This window comes from Curcuma longa, chromosome 5, assembly GCF_044706935.1.
Source record: "Curcuma longa cultivar G26 ecotype Majalengka, Jawa Barat chromosome 5, ITB_CL_G26_1.1, whole genome shotgun sequence".
Lineage (NCBI taxonomy): Eukaryota > Viridiplantae > Streptophyta > Magnoliopsida > Zingiberales > Zingiberaceae > Curcuma > Curcuma longa.
Window position 1 is genome coordinate 6,006,826 of NC_133865.1, and position 15,089 is coordinate 6,021,914.

The 15,089-nt window shown below is 37.8% G+C and overlaps 2 protein-coding genes across 2 annotated transcripts; one reads left to right on the forward strand and one right to left on the reverse strand.

The window, feature by feature from the left end:
- Positions 1-2,178: 2,178 nt before the first annotated feature.
- On the forward strand, positions 2,179-2,699 carry LOC141828808 (EPIDERMAL PATTERNING FACTOR-like protein 2). The gene is made up of 3 exons (XM_074716197.1): positions 2,179-2,270; positions 2,348-2,382; positions 2,448-2,699. The coding sequence occupies exons 1-3, from the start codon at positions 2,189-2,191 to the stop codon at positions 2,691-2,693; spliced, it is 363 nt and encodes a 120-aa protein (XP_074572298.1). The 5' UTR covers positions 2,179-2,188; the 3' UTR covers positions 2,694-2,699.
- Positions 2,700-6,429: 3,730 nt separating this feature from the next.
- LOC141829498 (kinesin-like protein KIN-8B) lies at positions 6,430-14,583 on the reverse strand. The gene is made up of 16 exons (XM_074716988.1): positions 14,104-14,583; positions 13,947-14,024; positions 13,730-13,846; positions 13,084-13,169; positions 11,922-12,066; positions 11,728-11,823; positions 11,042-11,133; positions 10,694-10,795; positions 10,453-10,599; positions 10,239-10,389; positions 9,898-9,960; positions 9,581-9,817; positions 7,947-8,051; positions 7,768-7,881; positions 7,110-7,688; positions 6,430-6,787 (listed from the first exon to the last, which is right to left on the reverse strand). The coding sequence occupies exons 1-16, from the start codon at positions 14,149-14,151 to the stop codon at positions 6,575-6,577; spliced, it is 2,373 nt and encodes a 790-aa protein (XP_074573089.1). The 5' UTR covers positions 14,152-14,583; the 3' UTR covers positions 6,430-6,574.
- Positions 14,584-15,089: the final 506 nt, after the last annotated feature.

Genomic DNA, 15,089 nt, shown 5'->3' on the forward strand with positions numbered 1-15,089 from the left:
GGTGGGATTGTTTCTCCCGGATTCATGTTGACTCATCTTGCTAGGTCAATCTAAATCCTGACATTCGCTTGACTCTTGACTTTTACTCCAAAGGGAGTCATGTCATATAGACACCTGCATTGCATCAGATACAAAAGAGGTGGAAAGGAAGAAGACTCTATTATAAATGAGACTTTAGTTCCATGTTAAGAGTTTCATGATATTATAATTGGTTCATAATGCATCACAAATATATTGAGATTATGGATAGAGACTCTTTCTCACTGACAATTCTCTTTTGGTTTAGTAGTTGTATTCATCAACATTATACATGGGAAGAGACTCTCTCTATGCCGGGATCCACAAGGGTGTAGTTGTATTCATCACATTATAATATCAGTGACTTTCCAATAATATATGGCTTGCCCATGGTAATTCATTCTCCATTAAAGTAGATTAATCTTTGAACTTCCTCAATCGCCCCAGAGCTACAATGCGGAGCCATACACACGTCATTTGTACTTTTGATTTATCATAAAAATTTTATATAAAATCGGATCAATCATGATTAATAATTGAAAACATTAAATACATAAATTATAAAAAAAATAACAACAATGATGATATAACTCAATCATAGAGGAAAATCCTCTAGATTCATCCCCCCACGGAGGACCTACTACTTTTTCTGCCTTGAGGTGTCTTGATGTGCTACAACACTTGAGTCGCTTTGAGCCATCTCATTTATTCAGTGAATGTCTTCTTCCGATAAAGAGGACCTTTTGCAATCTTTTCCTATGAATCGACCTATCATCAATCATTATTAATCCCTCTCTCAATCTCACAACTTTGACCGCCCCGGGACACAATGCCGTAGAATTCAACGCCGTTCAATATCGTCGTCGACTCTACGATGAAATATAGATAGATAAATCATATATATAATAGATTTTCAGAAAAGAAAATATATTTTAAGGTGGTGAAATTCTTAAAAATCGACTCGTGTCTAATCCAATAAATCTACTTCTTATGAATCAACTACCCTAAATTTTGGGATGATACAGTGCCAAAAAATTCACTACGGTATAATTAAATCGAAATATCAGGATTCGAAACTCTACTTAGAAAGTATTTTCACATCACATACAGTGGGATTCCATAGATAACTTTTCACAATTCTCACAACTCCTTACGCAAACATATATCTTTGTGTCCAAATACTAGAACAAGATGATTTATTCTAATAAAAAACTTAGATAAAAATTTTTAAAAAATATTTTTTTATTAGCATAAAAGAACTTTTATTTATTATTAAAGTAAAACTTCGTTCCATCTTATTCAAAGCTGATGTAACCGAATCATCAGTATTACAATATAAAAAATAATAATTTAAATATAATTATAATAGTTATCCATCATTTCTATTGCATAATTATAATAGTTATGATTCATACTATTTCAATTAAATAATTATAATCTCATAATTATTATATAATTATAAATAACAGATATAAAACATAATTACTATAATATAATAACATTGAATAATATTTATCAAAATAAAATATTTATATCATAGTAGTTAAATTTTTGCTCCAAAATCTTCGTTCACGTCGTGCAGCAGCGGCGAGCTTCCTGCTACCTGCTGCCGCTGCACGCACGCAACGACAAGCGTGCGCAGTCGAGCACGAGCTTGCAGTATCAAAATTTTGACATGCAGCTGTTCGAAAAAATGCCCATGTGAAAAAGAACACACACGCATACATAGCAGCAGCAGGAGGAGCAGCAGCGTCTCGTTCCGAGAATTAGAATCCCAACGCACATACCCGATCCCTCTCCTTTGCATCGCGCAGGGAATCCATGCGCTTTACTGATCTGCTGCTTTCACCTGCTTTCATCAGGCTCGGGATTACAGTAGTTCTTCTTTTGCGACATCAATGTCGCAGCTGAGCTGCGGTTGTTCTTTCAACTTTTGCTGGGTTTGCTTGTAAAGCCCTGCGCCATCTCTTGTCCTTTTGTTTTGCTACTCTGGCTCGCACTCCCTCTTAGTTCCCTTGCTCATTAATGCACTCAATACCTGGCTGGCTGGCTGGCTCCACGTCTATTCGACCCCATCATCTCCTCCTCCTCCGCCTCTCTCTCTTCTTCTTGTTATAAATCCTAGAACGGGCACTGAACACATTGAACAATTAACTCCCCTCCTCTCGAAATGGGACTTCTCCACTGGATCAGCTCTCTTCTTTTATTTATACTCCTTTTCGGTTCCACTGCATTCAACCATTCAGTTGACGGTGAGCTTCTTTAATCGAACCCTTCTCTCTGTTTCTCCGAGTCGTAAAGTTTTAATAAGCTTTGCTTTGTTTTGCAGGGAGATCGTTGTTCAGGCTTCTGGAAATTGCAAGCGTGAGTCCTTTACTATACCAATAGCTTTATGTAATTAATTAACCTTGTCGTCAATCAATTAGCAGGGTGTTAGAGAGCAAAAGGTGAGAGCTTTGATTGGGTCGAGGCCTCCAATGTGCGAGAGAAGGTGCAGAGGATGCAGCCACTGCGAGGCAATTCAAGTGCCTGTAATCCCGCAAGCACTGAACAAGGCCGGAAAGAAGGAATCCCTGGCCATGGCCATGGCCTCCGATCTGAGGGGCGACATCAGCTCCAATTACAAGCCCCTGAGTTGGAAATGCAAGTGCGGAGACTTCATATTTAACCCTTGAATTCGATACGAGATTAACGAACTGTAGATAATATACAGTTCTAGCTTGATGATGATATCGCAGCTGTTCTATTTCCTTATCTTCTTCCCCTTATTTCTGTGTGGGTTTGGAGCTTCGTCCTTAGCACTCATTTGCTTCGCAGAGACAGATCAAAAATAGAAGGAGACTAGGTTGACAGAGCGGTCAGCGAGCGAAAAGACAGGGCACGAGTTTTCCAGCGAAATGCTCAAAGTGCACGCCATTCCTTCTCCACGAAACAGTGGCCAGGCAGCCAATCAGTAATCCATCTCGCCTCCTTGCGAGATTTGGGTGCAGTAAAGCTGCGGGTGATATCTCGATCTCTCGTTTCAGACTGTTGCGTTGGCCTTCGCGTCGTCAGAAGGCATGGCTCGAACTGTGTGCATCGATGAGGCATTTCATTGATGTCATCACAGCAAAAACACAAGGCGAGGCGAGGCAAATTGAAGAGGATCTCTTTCTCTCTATCTCTCTCTCTTGCTCTGTTTCTTTGGGCATCGGCCATGCACGCAGGCTGCTGCTTTCTGTGGCTCTGTTGTCCTGATCCAAGATTCCAAGATTGGGAGGAAAAAGATGAAAGGAAAATAAATAAATTTGTTGAATAATTATAAAAAAAAGACTTAGAATAATTCAATACGAACAGCTAATTTGCTGGTCGTTATGTGGAGGCCATTGACCATTGGTCTGGGTTTGGATAGGAATGTCCATGCATGATGTTGCATGGTCAGGTTGGCAGAGGGCCCAGTATGATCAGCGTACGTGTTGAATATTGACTGGTCAAGATGGATATGACAAGATTCGAAAAGAAAAATCTATCGATCGATCTCCTCTTTCTTTTTATTTTCATCTTGGTCGGAAATTTTATTTGAACATTTGAGCGATTGAGTTAGGATATCTTCTTTCTCTTTGCAATTTCGCAGGAGAACCATTGTCTCACAGTAGGTCATGGGTATTGCGTGATTCTGTCAATGTACAAGTTCGATATCCGATGACTCATTCGGAGATGATTAAATAGGAACATCTAGTGTGTTAGGAAGATCTTTTAGTTCTCGAGTGGTTCTAGAGGAGTGGTTTTTTAAAAATTAATCCAATTAATGTCTTTTTTTTCAGAAGAAGAGAAACCTCATTTTTTCACTCATAATAATGCCGAATTTGAGAGTTAATTCTTCCTAATTAAAAGCCCTTCCTAATTTGTGGCCATACATTTGCACTAAACTAACTCACTTTCCAAATATATATTTTTTAAATCATAGAATGCAAAGTGAAAGTAATCATAATTTGAAAAAAAAAATACTAAACAACTGAAGCAAGAATTAAACTCTTTTTATTTAAAAAAAAGTTTTAAATATACTTTGGAAGACTGTAGTTGACTCTAACTAGGAGAATTTCTGATGACTGAAAATAAAAATTAAACAAAGAAGATCAAAGTTCTACAGTGAAGAACCAGGAATTCAAGCAAACACTATGGCAAATTAAAGTTTCCAGCATTTTTCACCATTTTTGACAGAAAATAAAAAGAAGAGACAAGTCGACTTTAAGGAAATTGCAGATGGAGCTCGATCGATCAAATCCGATCGAAGAAGGGGTTGCCGGAGTAGCAGTGCTCAGCATCATCTGGATTTGGCTCTGTCTCTTCCGCCGCAAGAGAATCTGTCACTGGAATCAGATATCCACCGCCGCCGCCGCCGCCGCCGCTAATGGCTATGGAGTTAGCAAACCCTCCTCCATGGATGGAAGCTTGATTGAGGTACACTCCTCGATGAACAGAGGTCAAAATGCTCATGTAGTTGTAAGCACCAAGAACTCCTCCTCCATGGAAGGGAGTTTCGTTCACATATCCTCCTCTGAGGACAGGAATTTGGCTCTCCGGTGCAGAGAAGGCGTCGCCGCTGCTTCCGATTCTGGCCACAACGGCGTTTCTGCCGCCAGCCGCGCTGGTGTTGCCTGCGCCGGCCATGCTCAGGTGCTCCCTCAGTCGGGCTTCCGCGCGGAACTTGATATTCTCCATGAACTCCATCGCTTTGAGGAGCTCCTGGCGCCCCATGCCGGCGATGTTGTCCATCCACTCCAAGCCCTTTATGGCCTCCGCGCGGCGTTGCTCCAGGGCCGCCCGCTGCGCCTTGATCTCCTCGAATTCTCTGACCACCTCCATCAGCTGCTGGTTCAGCTCCTTCACCACCTGCGGTTAACCGATATCAGTTCTGAGTACGTTCTTCTTAAAAAGCTAGCGCCGGCGAGCGAATTAACTGACCTGCTTTCGTTGGTAGATTCCGGCCATCGCGTTGGGCATCCTGTAGTGGTCGCCGGAAAGGAATCGATCCATGATGGACATGACCGAAGGGCTGCCGAAGGAGTGGGGCCTGCCGGTGGGGGAGAAGACCACCACGGCGATCTCGACGCCGCAGAGGGTGGCGAGGTCGCTGGCCTTGGCGTAGATCCCGTTCCGCCGCTTCGAGAAGCTAATGTAGCGCGCATCTTCGTCCTCGATCTTCTTGATCTCGATCTTCTGCTTGCCCCTGGTCGTCTTCCTCCCCCTCACCATCGCCGCTAGCTAGCTCCGGCGACTGCTTGCGGCTCCATTTCAGGTTTAGGCTATTTATAGACGAGATTGTCCGACCAGCTGCCAAATTTGGAATGTCATTCACGAATTCAACGTTCAAAACAAATATATTTTTATATTTATATCTTCTTTTGGCAGGCACTCAGCTTTTATATGCCTGTTGAAGGCAAGAATTTAGTAAAAAATTCTATTTTAATTTTGAATTTTTTAATGTCTATCTCAAAAATCTATTACATGCCTTCTGTATTCACCTCCATGCAATAATATATATAAATATACATTAAAAATATTAATTAGATTGTAATGATCTTTGAAACCCACAGATTATCAACCCTAAATTTGGCTTGCATGAACTCTCACACAACCTATTAGCCACAAGACTCCAATCACTAATTTTGGAAGTATATAACATCACATTATGCATGATTTATGTCAAATTGAGACAATTTATTTGTATTGTATTCAAGAATTCACAAGGAATAATTGATTTGTGATTATTCTAAGTTTTAAAATAAAATTTTTGGTATTTATTTAAGGCTTGATAGATAGGTAGGTTATAAATAAATAGTAATAATCCAGAAATATATATATGTTTAATTTAGTTGGCAAGGAGCTAGAGCTAGTTGGATTAAGACAGAATTTAAGTACTCAGTGAAATACACAGGAATAAAGTGACTATGAAAAAAAAAATGAAGAAATGATAATAAAAAAAATGTGCATATTGTAGTATCACATAAAGTGGGAAAAGAATAAATTCTTTCTTGTTTCTTCACTTTATATTAATCATCAAAAATTAACTCTCGCGATTTTTCTCTTTTAAAAATTTTGCCAACATTTAATTGTGAAAAAAACTGTAATGCGCTCAGTTTCTTATCTGTAATTTGTTTTGATTATCATTAAGAGATTTCCATTTAATACAATACTAAATGCATAAATTTTCTTTTATACATTTCCTTTTCTATTATATCATCATTTTTATATAATCATGTAAGCATTATAATATTATAATAAATTAAATATCAAATATAACATTTTTAATTTAAAATTCAATAATATTCCCTCCTTTTTAACACAATTAAAACGTATAGAAGGATAGGCATGGCCAATTATGATCATCATCATACGATCACTTTGAAGTGATCTGACTACAAAACTAAATTTGATGACATTCAGAGCCAAAGAACATAAAGGTAACAATTTAGAGTACAGCCTTCTAATGCCTAAATCAGAATCGACAGAATCATATGTACAGGAATTAAGGATAAACAGCACAAAAGAGAAGAGAAATGTACAAAACTAGCAATCAGAGCCCTGGTAAATTAAAAGGCCTCATACCGACTGTATCATACGGCACAAAATCTGGATGCCTTGTCGATGAGTGGCAGAGACGACAATTATCATGTAATCCACGATTGGTACCACCGTAGCTTGCTAGTTCATCATAGGAGTGTTGGTGGCTCGATCCAGTCGCGGAACGACCTTCCAGATTCTGTCTACATGGAAACCATGGTTCTTGCTGCCAAAATCAAAGAGATTAGGAGTGTTGGTGACTCCCAGAGGATGTCTAGATGACAGACAACATAATCTAGGGTAGCAAGTAGAAGCCTCTAATTTATTTAAGAAAATGGGGGAAAAGATCATTGATCTAATAACTGCAAATTCATGATGTTTCTGCATTGTTTCATGCTCAATTAAGTTGCTTGGTATGCTAGATCTACTAAAAATGGTGATGGATGAATTCTTAAAATGGTGTCGTCTAACTCTCCTTGCAGAAATCACCATGGTAGAGATCATGATGTACAAACTATGGAGACATGCATGTTGAACAAAATGAGTACCTTTGGATGATTGAACAAATCCTTGCCAGAAGATGATTGTTCTTTGCTGCAAAAAGCTGGCAGAGATTTCATTGCTGGGCAGAAGCTGCTTGCATCTTGGGCAGATTTTTCAGGTGTATAAAATGACGGACTCAGTCGTCTGCTGGACTGTCTTTCTCCCAATCCGGAAACTAAGTGTGAGTGATTGTGTGAGTGTGAATAATAAGAACTAGAGTGCTCCTCCCTGCAGACAGTAGGACTGTTGGTTTGGGATCTCACATAAGCCATGGAGCTACAACCTTGGTGTTGCTGGAAGATGCAAGCATTAGAAGGATACATTCGTGAGTTTGAACTAGGATATATGAATGGCGGGATTTTGGCATGACAACCCACTGGTGATTGCTTCATACTTAGGTAACTTGCTCGCGGAGAAGATACTTCTATTTTGATACCTTGTTTAGCAGCCAGATCTGTAATTTGTTGTTCGTCAAGTCCTAATCCCAAAAGCAAATTCCAAAGGGTCCTGATTGCCTCTCTCTGATCATGTATGACTTGGTCTCTCATTGCCATTTCAAAGTGAAGCTCAGTATTTGCCATCCCCTGTATTAGTTTTTCAAGCGTCAGATTGGATCATTTATAGACGACATTTATTTGAATATGACATGGCTTTAGTACTCACAAGAAGTCGGTATTGGCTAAGAATCTGGAGGTATGTTTTGTTGCCGTTGTTGTTGATGGCTTCATCAATCATATTTTGTAGCTGATTTCGATGTTTTTCATTGATCTGTATATCCTGTGTGAAAAAAAGAAAATTTAGTAAACTGAACTGGCAATTCAAAAGATTCTTTGCAGGGCAACCTTTCTATAAGCAGCACCAGCTTCATCATTATCACGGATGTTGTCCAAGATAACTTGTCTCCTTGATCTTAATGCTCGCACAACAGCTCCATCTTTCTCTACACCCTAAATATACAGATAGCTCAGTAGCATAAGTCGATGGGTAAACATTCTAGTATCTTTAAATTACAAGGTCCACAACCATATGTATTTGAAGGCATCTACTTAACAAGTTGAAGGTGAAAAATCAGTAAGGCATAATAAGCACAAACTCATCCAGGTTCAGTGACAAGACAGATCAATGTTTTCTTTAAACAAAATATGTTAAGTGACCAATAAGCCCTAGTAAATAGGCATTAGCACTCCAAGGATTTGCATACTTAGTTTGACGAATGAAAGAATGGATGGCTTAAGTTGGATGAAATGATGACAGGATGGATGGATGAGATACAAGTATTGCCATCGAGTTATATACTTGGATAGATGGATAGGAACCAAAGTAACTTTAAAACATTGATACCTCTTTGATCTTCCCGATTTGGATTGATAAAAAAATAAGGTAAGGGAGCATATTCTGATACGTCCATTTATCCATCCTTTCTAGTCCATTCGCCAAAAGTTAATAAAGGGATGGTTAAATCAAATTCCATGCAGTGGTAGTAGTTTGTTTGTTTCTCTTTCTTTTGTTCCATAACAAATCAAATTGCACAAGTGCTTCTCTGGACTGCTAATTTACTAGACTGCTCAGCAAACATAGCTAATTTACTAGACTGCTCTCTGGTACCATAAGCCCCACGAGCACAAAGAGAGATAAAACTGGGGTATAGCCATTATATACAAAATCAAAAGCATCCGTTGCAACTCAAAACTTAAGTAGCATGGAAGTCATAAACAATGAAGCAATTTTCTTTTGTTTAGAATTTAAACCTTCAACTCTTTACTATCTGGCACTGCTATTTTGCATTGTTTACTAGGTCTTCCTACTCCAACTGGGTTTCACTTGAATACCTAATCATTATTTCACTGTATGCCCTAGACCAGTTGCATTATAAGAGGAAGTAAGCATCCTCTTGCATGCTATTCTTGTGACTATAAGATCTCTTCATGCCACCATAATGTAAACAATTATCTTGATCTATGTAAAATTTATCTCTCTTATTTGATCTTCTTTGTTTCTGGATTTTCTGCTATTCTTCACATTTTTTTTGTAGTTTCTTCTGATGTATATAGGGGATGTTTGACTCCTAATACTACTGCCTATGCCCAATAACATACACAACCTGTGATAGTAACGGCCCAAAGACAGATTGACTGAGAGATCACTAGCGCTGTTTCTTTTAATTCATGCACGTTGATGGAAAAAGGGGGAAAACTCTATTATCTGAAAAAAGATTATTTTGTGGATTTATTCAAGAATCAAAGTTTTCTAAAACCTGAAGGTGGATATTCCGATCAAATACACAACTTGATAGCAAGATGAGGGTAAATGGTTCCAGATCTAAGATACTATGGATGTTAATTCACTCAGTGCATCTCTGCATCTCCAAGGTGTAATTGAATAGCTGCTAGATTCACAAACAAATATGAATTATCAAGAAAAAGTTAAATAAATAGAAATCAAATGACCAAATGCAAGGAAATATTACAGATGTAACCTCTTGTATGGCAATAGCATCATCAAGACATTGAAGCTCAGCACGATTGCGTATATTAGTTTCTTCAAGCTCAAACAGAGCCTTCTGTAGATTTATGTGTTCCTGTACATTCTCACTTGTTTCGCGACTTAACATATTCAAACGTGAATGTTCATCATCCGAAGCCCTTTCTGCAGGTTTTGTGCTCAACTGTGATTCCTTTTCGGCTAACTCCTTTCTGAGTCGACAAATCTCCATCTGCATAACACAATCAACACATGACTTGTAAAGAACATCTCTAAACCAATAAAAAAGGATAGCTCTGTCAATAGGTTTACCTGGAGACTATCAATCATCCGTTGGTAGTCTGCAACATGAGTATCAACCGTCCCTATGTTTTTCTAAGAAAGATCAAACATCATCATATTCCAGCTAAATCCATTCTTTTGGACCTCAATGTCATGTAAATGGGATATCCAGAAAAGTATTAAAAAATGCATTCTAGTGTTCTGTTATATGATGCTATTATTTATGCTTTGTAATTTCAAAAATATAAGGACTGTACACAAACTTTAGTCCCCCTATATGCCAATTTTAGTAACTGATCTTCATGAAGAAACAGAATAAAAAAGATTAGAATATGACGAGAAAGTCAATTCAATATTAAAGTCAGTCTTACATGGACTTGGGTTTTGATCTCCTTAGCTCGATCGGCATATTTCAGTGTATTGATAGTGTGGTGATATTGATCATCAGCGGGTGATATAGTTGCAACCATTATTGTTTGACAATTACCACTAAGTCCATCCTTTAGGATACGAGTCAACTTGCTGTGGACAATATTTGGTGTCAATAACTCGATTAACAATTTTGATTGGAAAAAATTGATGCACCTGTTGCGATAAGGGACATATGCAAGACCCTTCTTTTGTTGCTTTCCAAGAGCATTTATGCAATTTGCCAAAGCAAGGAGTGACCTATTGATATTAGCTCCATCCCTCAACTTATGGCCTCCGCTATTAGTCTCAGAAGCCCTTTCACTGCATGGAGAGTGCATAATGAGGAGTGTTGTGAGTTTTTCTAGCCAATATGTTGGAAGAGGCAAACTATAGAAAGCTACGTATAGCCATCCACCTGCCAGCAAGATCAACTAATGCAAGTCTTCCACGGAGAACCTGTCTCTGATACTGATTTCTCTGCTTTCTTTTCACACAAATCTCCAGTACTGCATGCGAACTTTACATAAATATTTATGAAAAGATTAGTATAGTGGGTCTGGATGCTGTAGAAACTTAATCATTGAGTGTTTTGGGAGGTGCATGGAAGAATTGAATCGTTAAATAAGCAATGTAGCATGGATAGAGGAGCTTGATATCAATAAACATCCCATTGGTTAGAATTAAATGAAAAGAAAGGATTCAGCTGTTGGATTCTAGTATACAGTAGTATATGACACCAACAAGCACAAAGATAACAAGTTACCGTGATGAGGTTGCATTTGCTTCAGTGCTTTCAGTCTTGCGCCTACTATTTCCAAGATTCAACAATTCAAGAATCTTGTCAGCTGACTGAACCTGAAGAGAGCAGACCATTAAAAGATGATATGAAAAATTGTTAAAAACAGAAGGTCATATGAGTTGATTATAATAGCACAATACAAACGATATGAAGAGAAAATTTTCAATATAAGCATGGCACCAAGCAGGGAGAAAATTTTCAATACAAACATTGCTGATATTTCAGGTTGAAACAATATGTTATTGCATTATAGATGAAATTTAATCAACAAGAAAACAAATTAGTTCCAGTATCAGGGAGAACCAGTGAAAAAGGTTGACAGACAATAGCTCAGTCAATTGGCAATTCAAATAACAATGAGATTTACAATAATCAAACTACCTGAAACAGATCACCATGGGACAACTACAAAGACAACTAGATTAAGAAATAACTCTTGTGGCATCAAAAATAATTATACAAAGAAAACTTATGGTAAAAAACAACTAAAGCAAATTCATTCAGATTGTTTAAGAAATTTAAATTTACATAACAGAATAAAACTAAGAAAGAGAAAAGGGGAAAACAACTCTAGTTGCTGCTTTGCTTACAAAAGGCATTTTTTGTACTATGTATACAAAATAGAAAAATACAAAGATAAGGACAAGGACCTTAATGCTTCTTAAACCAGCAACTATAACACCATGTTGGGGATCTTCTCTAAGTTCCAAATGGCCTGAAGATTTTTCAAGCAAATCATAGATAACCTGTAATTGCAGAGGGACAAATGCTTTTAGTATTTGTGAAGTTGGAGAACAACAAAGATAAACATTTATGATTACTAGTGAAGAAAGGGGAACCATACTTCATTATATACTTCGAGATAAGAACAAGATACTTCAAAAATGTCTGAAGTCTTATCCTTCTTGATAAGATCAAATATGGTATGCAAACTAAGGACCATGAGTCCAGGGTCTTTGGGGATTCCAACCATTGTGTAAGTTTTACCACTGCAAAATAGATTATCTGAGATTCTTAACTTAATCAACGAAGGACCAACTTTATTAAAGAGTCAAATCACCTACAAAAAGAATAATGAACAGTATATAAACTGAGAGCAAGGAGCTCTCTTAGTTGTCTTACATTCTAATAACATGAAGCAAAATGAAAGCCAACATAGTCAAATGTGAAGTGTCAAAGCATAAATATTTGATTAATAAAGAGACTGAATATATTTTGTGGTCATATCTACCTTATTTAACCACAATCTTTAGCAAATGAAACAACAGTCCAGGAGATTTTCATTTGCCACAAGGTGTATTTGAAGAGAGGACTAGAACTGGATTGTATTTGTAATTGTAGGAATATACATAAACAAGAAATTATTTTCTCTCTAGGTCTAATTTTGTGGGAAAATGATTATCATTTCAATATTTATTTGCTAGAATAGAAGGGAAATTACTTGAATGAAAAAAAAAATCCAGTTTTTTTCAACCACCCATATGTTCCTTGGGTTACTCTTTAAGCATCAATCTCTACACAGTGTTGTTAGTTGTTTCTTAAAAGAATCAAATAGATCAGAAAACAAATGAGATATATGCTGAGAAATTGTAGCTCTTCTCATTGAAGTCTGTCCTACCTAATCTATATAATTTACTTTATTTATAAATATACATTGTGGGGAGGCTTTTGGCCTTCCCCTTCCAACAAAAAAAAAAAGCTGTAGCTCTTGATTCTGTCATTCTTAAGGATCTAGAGCTGCCAGAATCCAAATGAGATATATCATGAGAAATTGTAGCTCTTCTCCCTGATGTCTGTTCTAGCTGATCTCTGTAATTTACCCTACCTTAGCATATACAGAGGGATGGCTTTTGGTCTCCCCCTTCCAACAAAAACAAATAATGTAGCTCTTGATTCTATTGTTCATAAAGACTTAGACCCGCCCTGATTACATAACTAGAAATCATTTTTATTGTAATTGGATGATAATTAAAAAGATAGTGAAACCCATATCAAAACATAAATACCTTCCAGTCGAGCCATATGCAAATACAGTGGCATTAAGACCTTGAATGACACCGGCAATGGTTGATGATATGTTTCGGTAAACATCCTGTTCATGCCAAAAACAATTTCAATGAACAAATGCTAGAAAAATTTGCCTATCAAAGAATTTTGATGCGCATGATAATGTTAAGATGAAAAAGTTATGATACATTGAGACATATATATACACATTAATTTTATAAAAAATTGAAAAATAGCATGATAATGTGCGTTGCCAAAATTGATTATGTAATTATCACTCAAATAAAAACAGTGACTTTCACAAGCAATATTCATGCATGCTCCCTCAGTACAAAAGTGATAACCTTTTCCTGGTGAAGAGATGAAAAGAAAAATAATAATGTAAGAAACTTTGAGATGGTCAACTTAATGAATATTTCCCAGTAATTAGATTCACAACTTAAAAAAAAAAAGGTGCCAATGCATTTGTAGCATTTTCTAGCTAAGCTCTCTCACATTTGCACATACTCTCTGATGCTCTCTATGCATGATTGAATACTGCTATGAGCTCTAGAAGAAAGTTTGAGCTCTGAAATAACGTGTGGAAGAAATTAAAAAAAAATACATAAAACAGAAACACAGAGAAAATAAATAAATAGCACATACCGCATTGGAGCAACCAGGTCCAAATACATGATCAAAGTTATATCTTCTTTCTTTAGTCCGATTTTGTATGAGGTCAAGATAGTCCTTTGACAGGTCAGGATCTAAGACAATTAAGCTCTGTGAAGTAAGAAACAATCATCATCACGGCTGGACTCCAGAGAGAGAAAATTTTACTTGACAAAGAATAGGGAAAACATAAATAATCTATAGTTAACACCTTATCATCCGTAACTTGAATAATATGCCTGCACTGCTTTTGTTCTGCTTCAGTCAGTGGCCTACATTTTACTGCCACCTACACAAAGAAACCAGAATGTGACATTATAGTAGCTCTTTTGAAGAATTATCAAACTTTTACTAATCGAAAGGCATACCAATAGACTTGCAGTCCTTTTTGATGATGGAGCTCTAATGCTTGGCATTGCTGATCAAGTTTCGCCAGGAACACCCTCCTTCTGTAGGGGAGCTAATAGCCCACTGCTCCGCGATGAAATCAAACAGAAAAGAAGGACGACGGCATCATTTAGGAAAACAAAATTGATTGACCTTTACAATACAGTCAGGCGTCTTCCTCTATTTTCTAGAATCACTGCATGAAACCCTAATCAAACAAAATCTGCTAGAGAAACGTCGCACCGTTGTCTTCGAATAGCAGGACTACCAACCAACCATCAACACTCATTTACCCCCCTAAATTCGCATCTCTCCTCCGAAACTCCAGGTTGCCAACGCCTGAGCACTACGTCTCCGACCGAACAGAAAGATCGCTAAAGTACGCCAAAAAACATCCGGCATTGGCTTCCCGAGCTCGCTCGCGTACACCAAGAGCAGTCAGACTCCTCGACCTTCGAAATCAAAAAACAGCCATCATCAAACACAGACCGACACCGAGACAGCATCCGACCCCATCATCTCCGCAAGCGTCCACCGACACGAACGCCAAACGAGCGAGGCTTTTGAGATCGCCCGGAGAGCTCCTCCATTAACTCCTTTCTTTAATGGCGGCACCGGCAGATGCGAGGAACGAGAGACCCGGCAGCCTTTCCGCTGCTCCGCCGGAACACTTCACCTCCCCCGACCAAATGATCCGGGCCGTCCATTTTCATCGAGATCCGTGTAACCGAACCGGAGGAGACGTTTTCGACGACGATTGCACAATGATGAGCAGTTGGTGGGTTCGGCCGACGCGTTCGGTTCCTGTTCGATATAAAATATACACGTAAGCATGAATTGAAAAATAGATTTATTTTTATATATATTTATAATTTTTTTATAAATAACTGAATAGTAGGCGACAACCAATTTATTGTCCTTTCAACTACAATTTTGGCATAATCCAGCGTCTTTTTTTTTATTTAAA

What these genes read in the sequence shown, in the direction of transcription:
- LOC141829498 (XM_074716988.1), bottom strand. Translation starts at nt 14,151, where the DNA reads ATGCCAAGCATTAGAGCTCCATCATCAAAAAGGACTGCAAGTCTATTG. An exon ending in GACCTGGTTGCTCCAATGCG is followed by an intron (nt 13,170 to 13,729) that starts GTATGTGCTATT and finishes TGGCATGAACAG; the next exon opens with GATGTTTACCGAAACATATC. An exon ending in CTGGTTTAAGAAGCATTAAG is followed by an intron (nt 11,134 to 11,727) that starts GTCCTTGTCCTT and finishes TGCTCTCTTCAG; the next exon opens with GTTCAGTCAGCTGACAAGAT.
- LOC141828808 (XM_074716197.1), top strand. Translation starts at nt 2,189, where the DNA reads ATGGGACTTCTCCACTGGATCAGCTCTCTTCTTTTATTTATACTCCTT. An exon ending in ATTCAACCATTCAGTTGACG is followed by an intron (nt 2,271 to 2,347) that starts GTGAGCTTCTTT and finishes TTTGTTTTGCAG; the next exon opens with GGAGATCGTTGTTCAGGCTT. An exon ending in GGCTTCTGGAAATTGCAAGC is followed by an intron (nt 2,383 to 2,447) that starts GTGAGTCCTTTA and finishes ATCAATTAGCAG; the next exon opens with GGTGTTAGAGAGCAAAAGGT.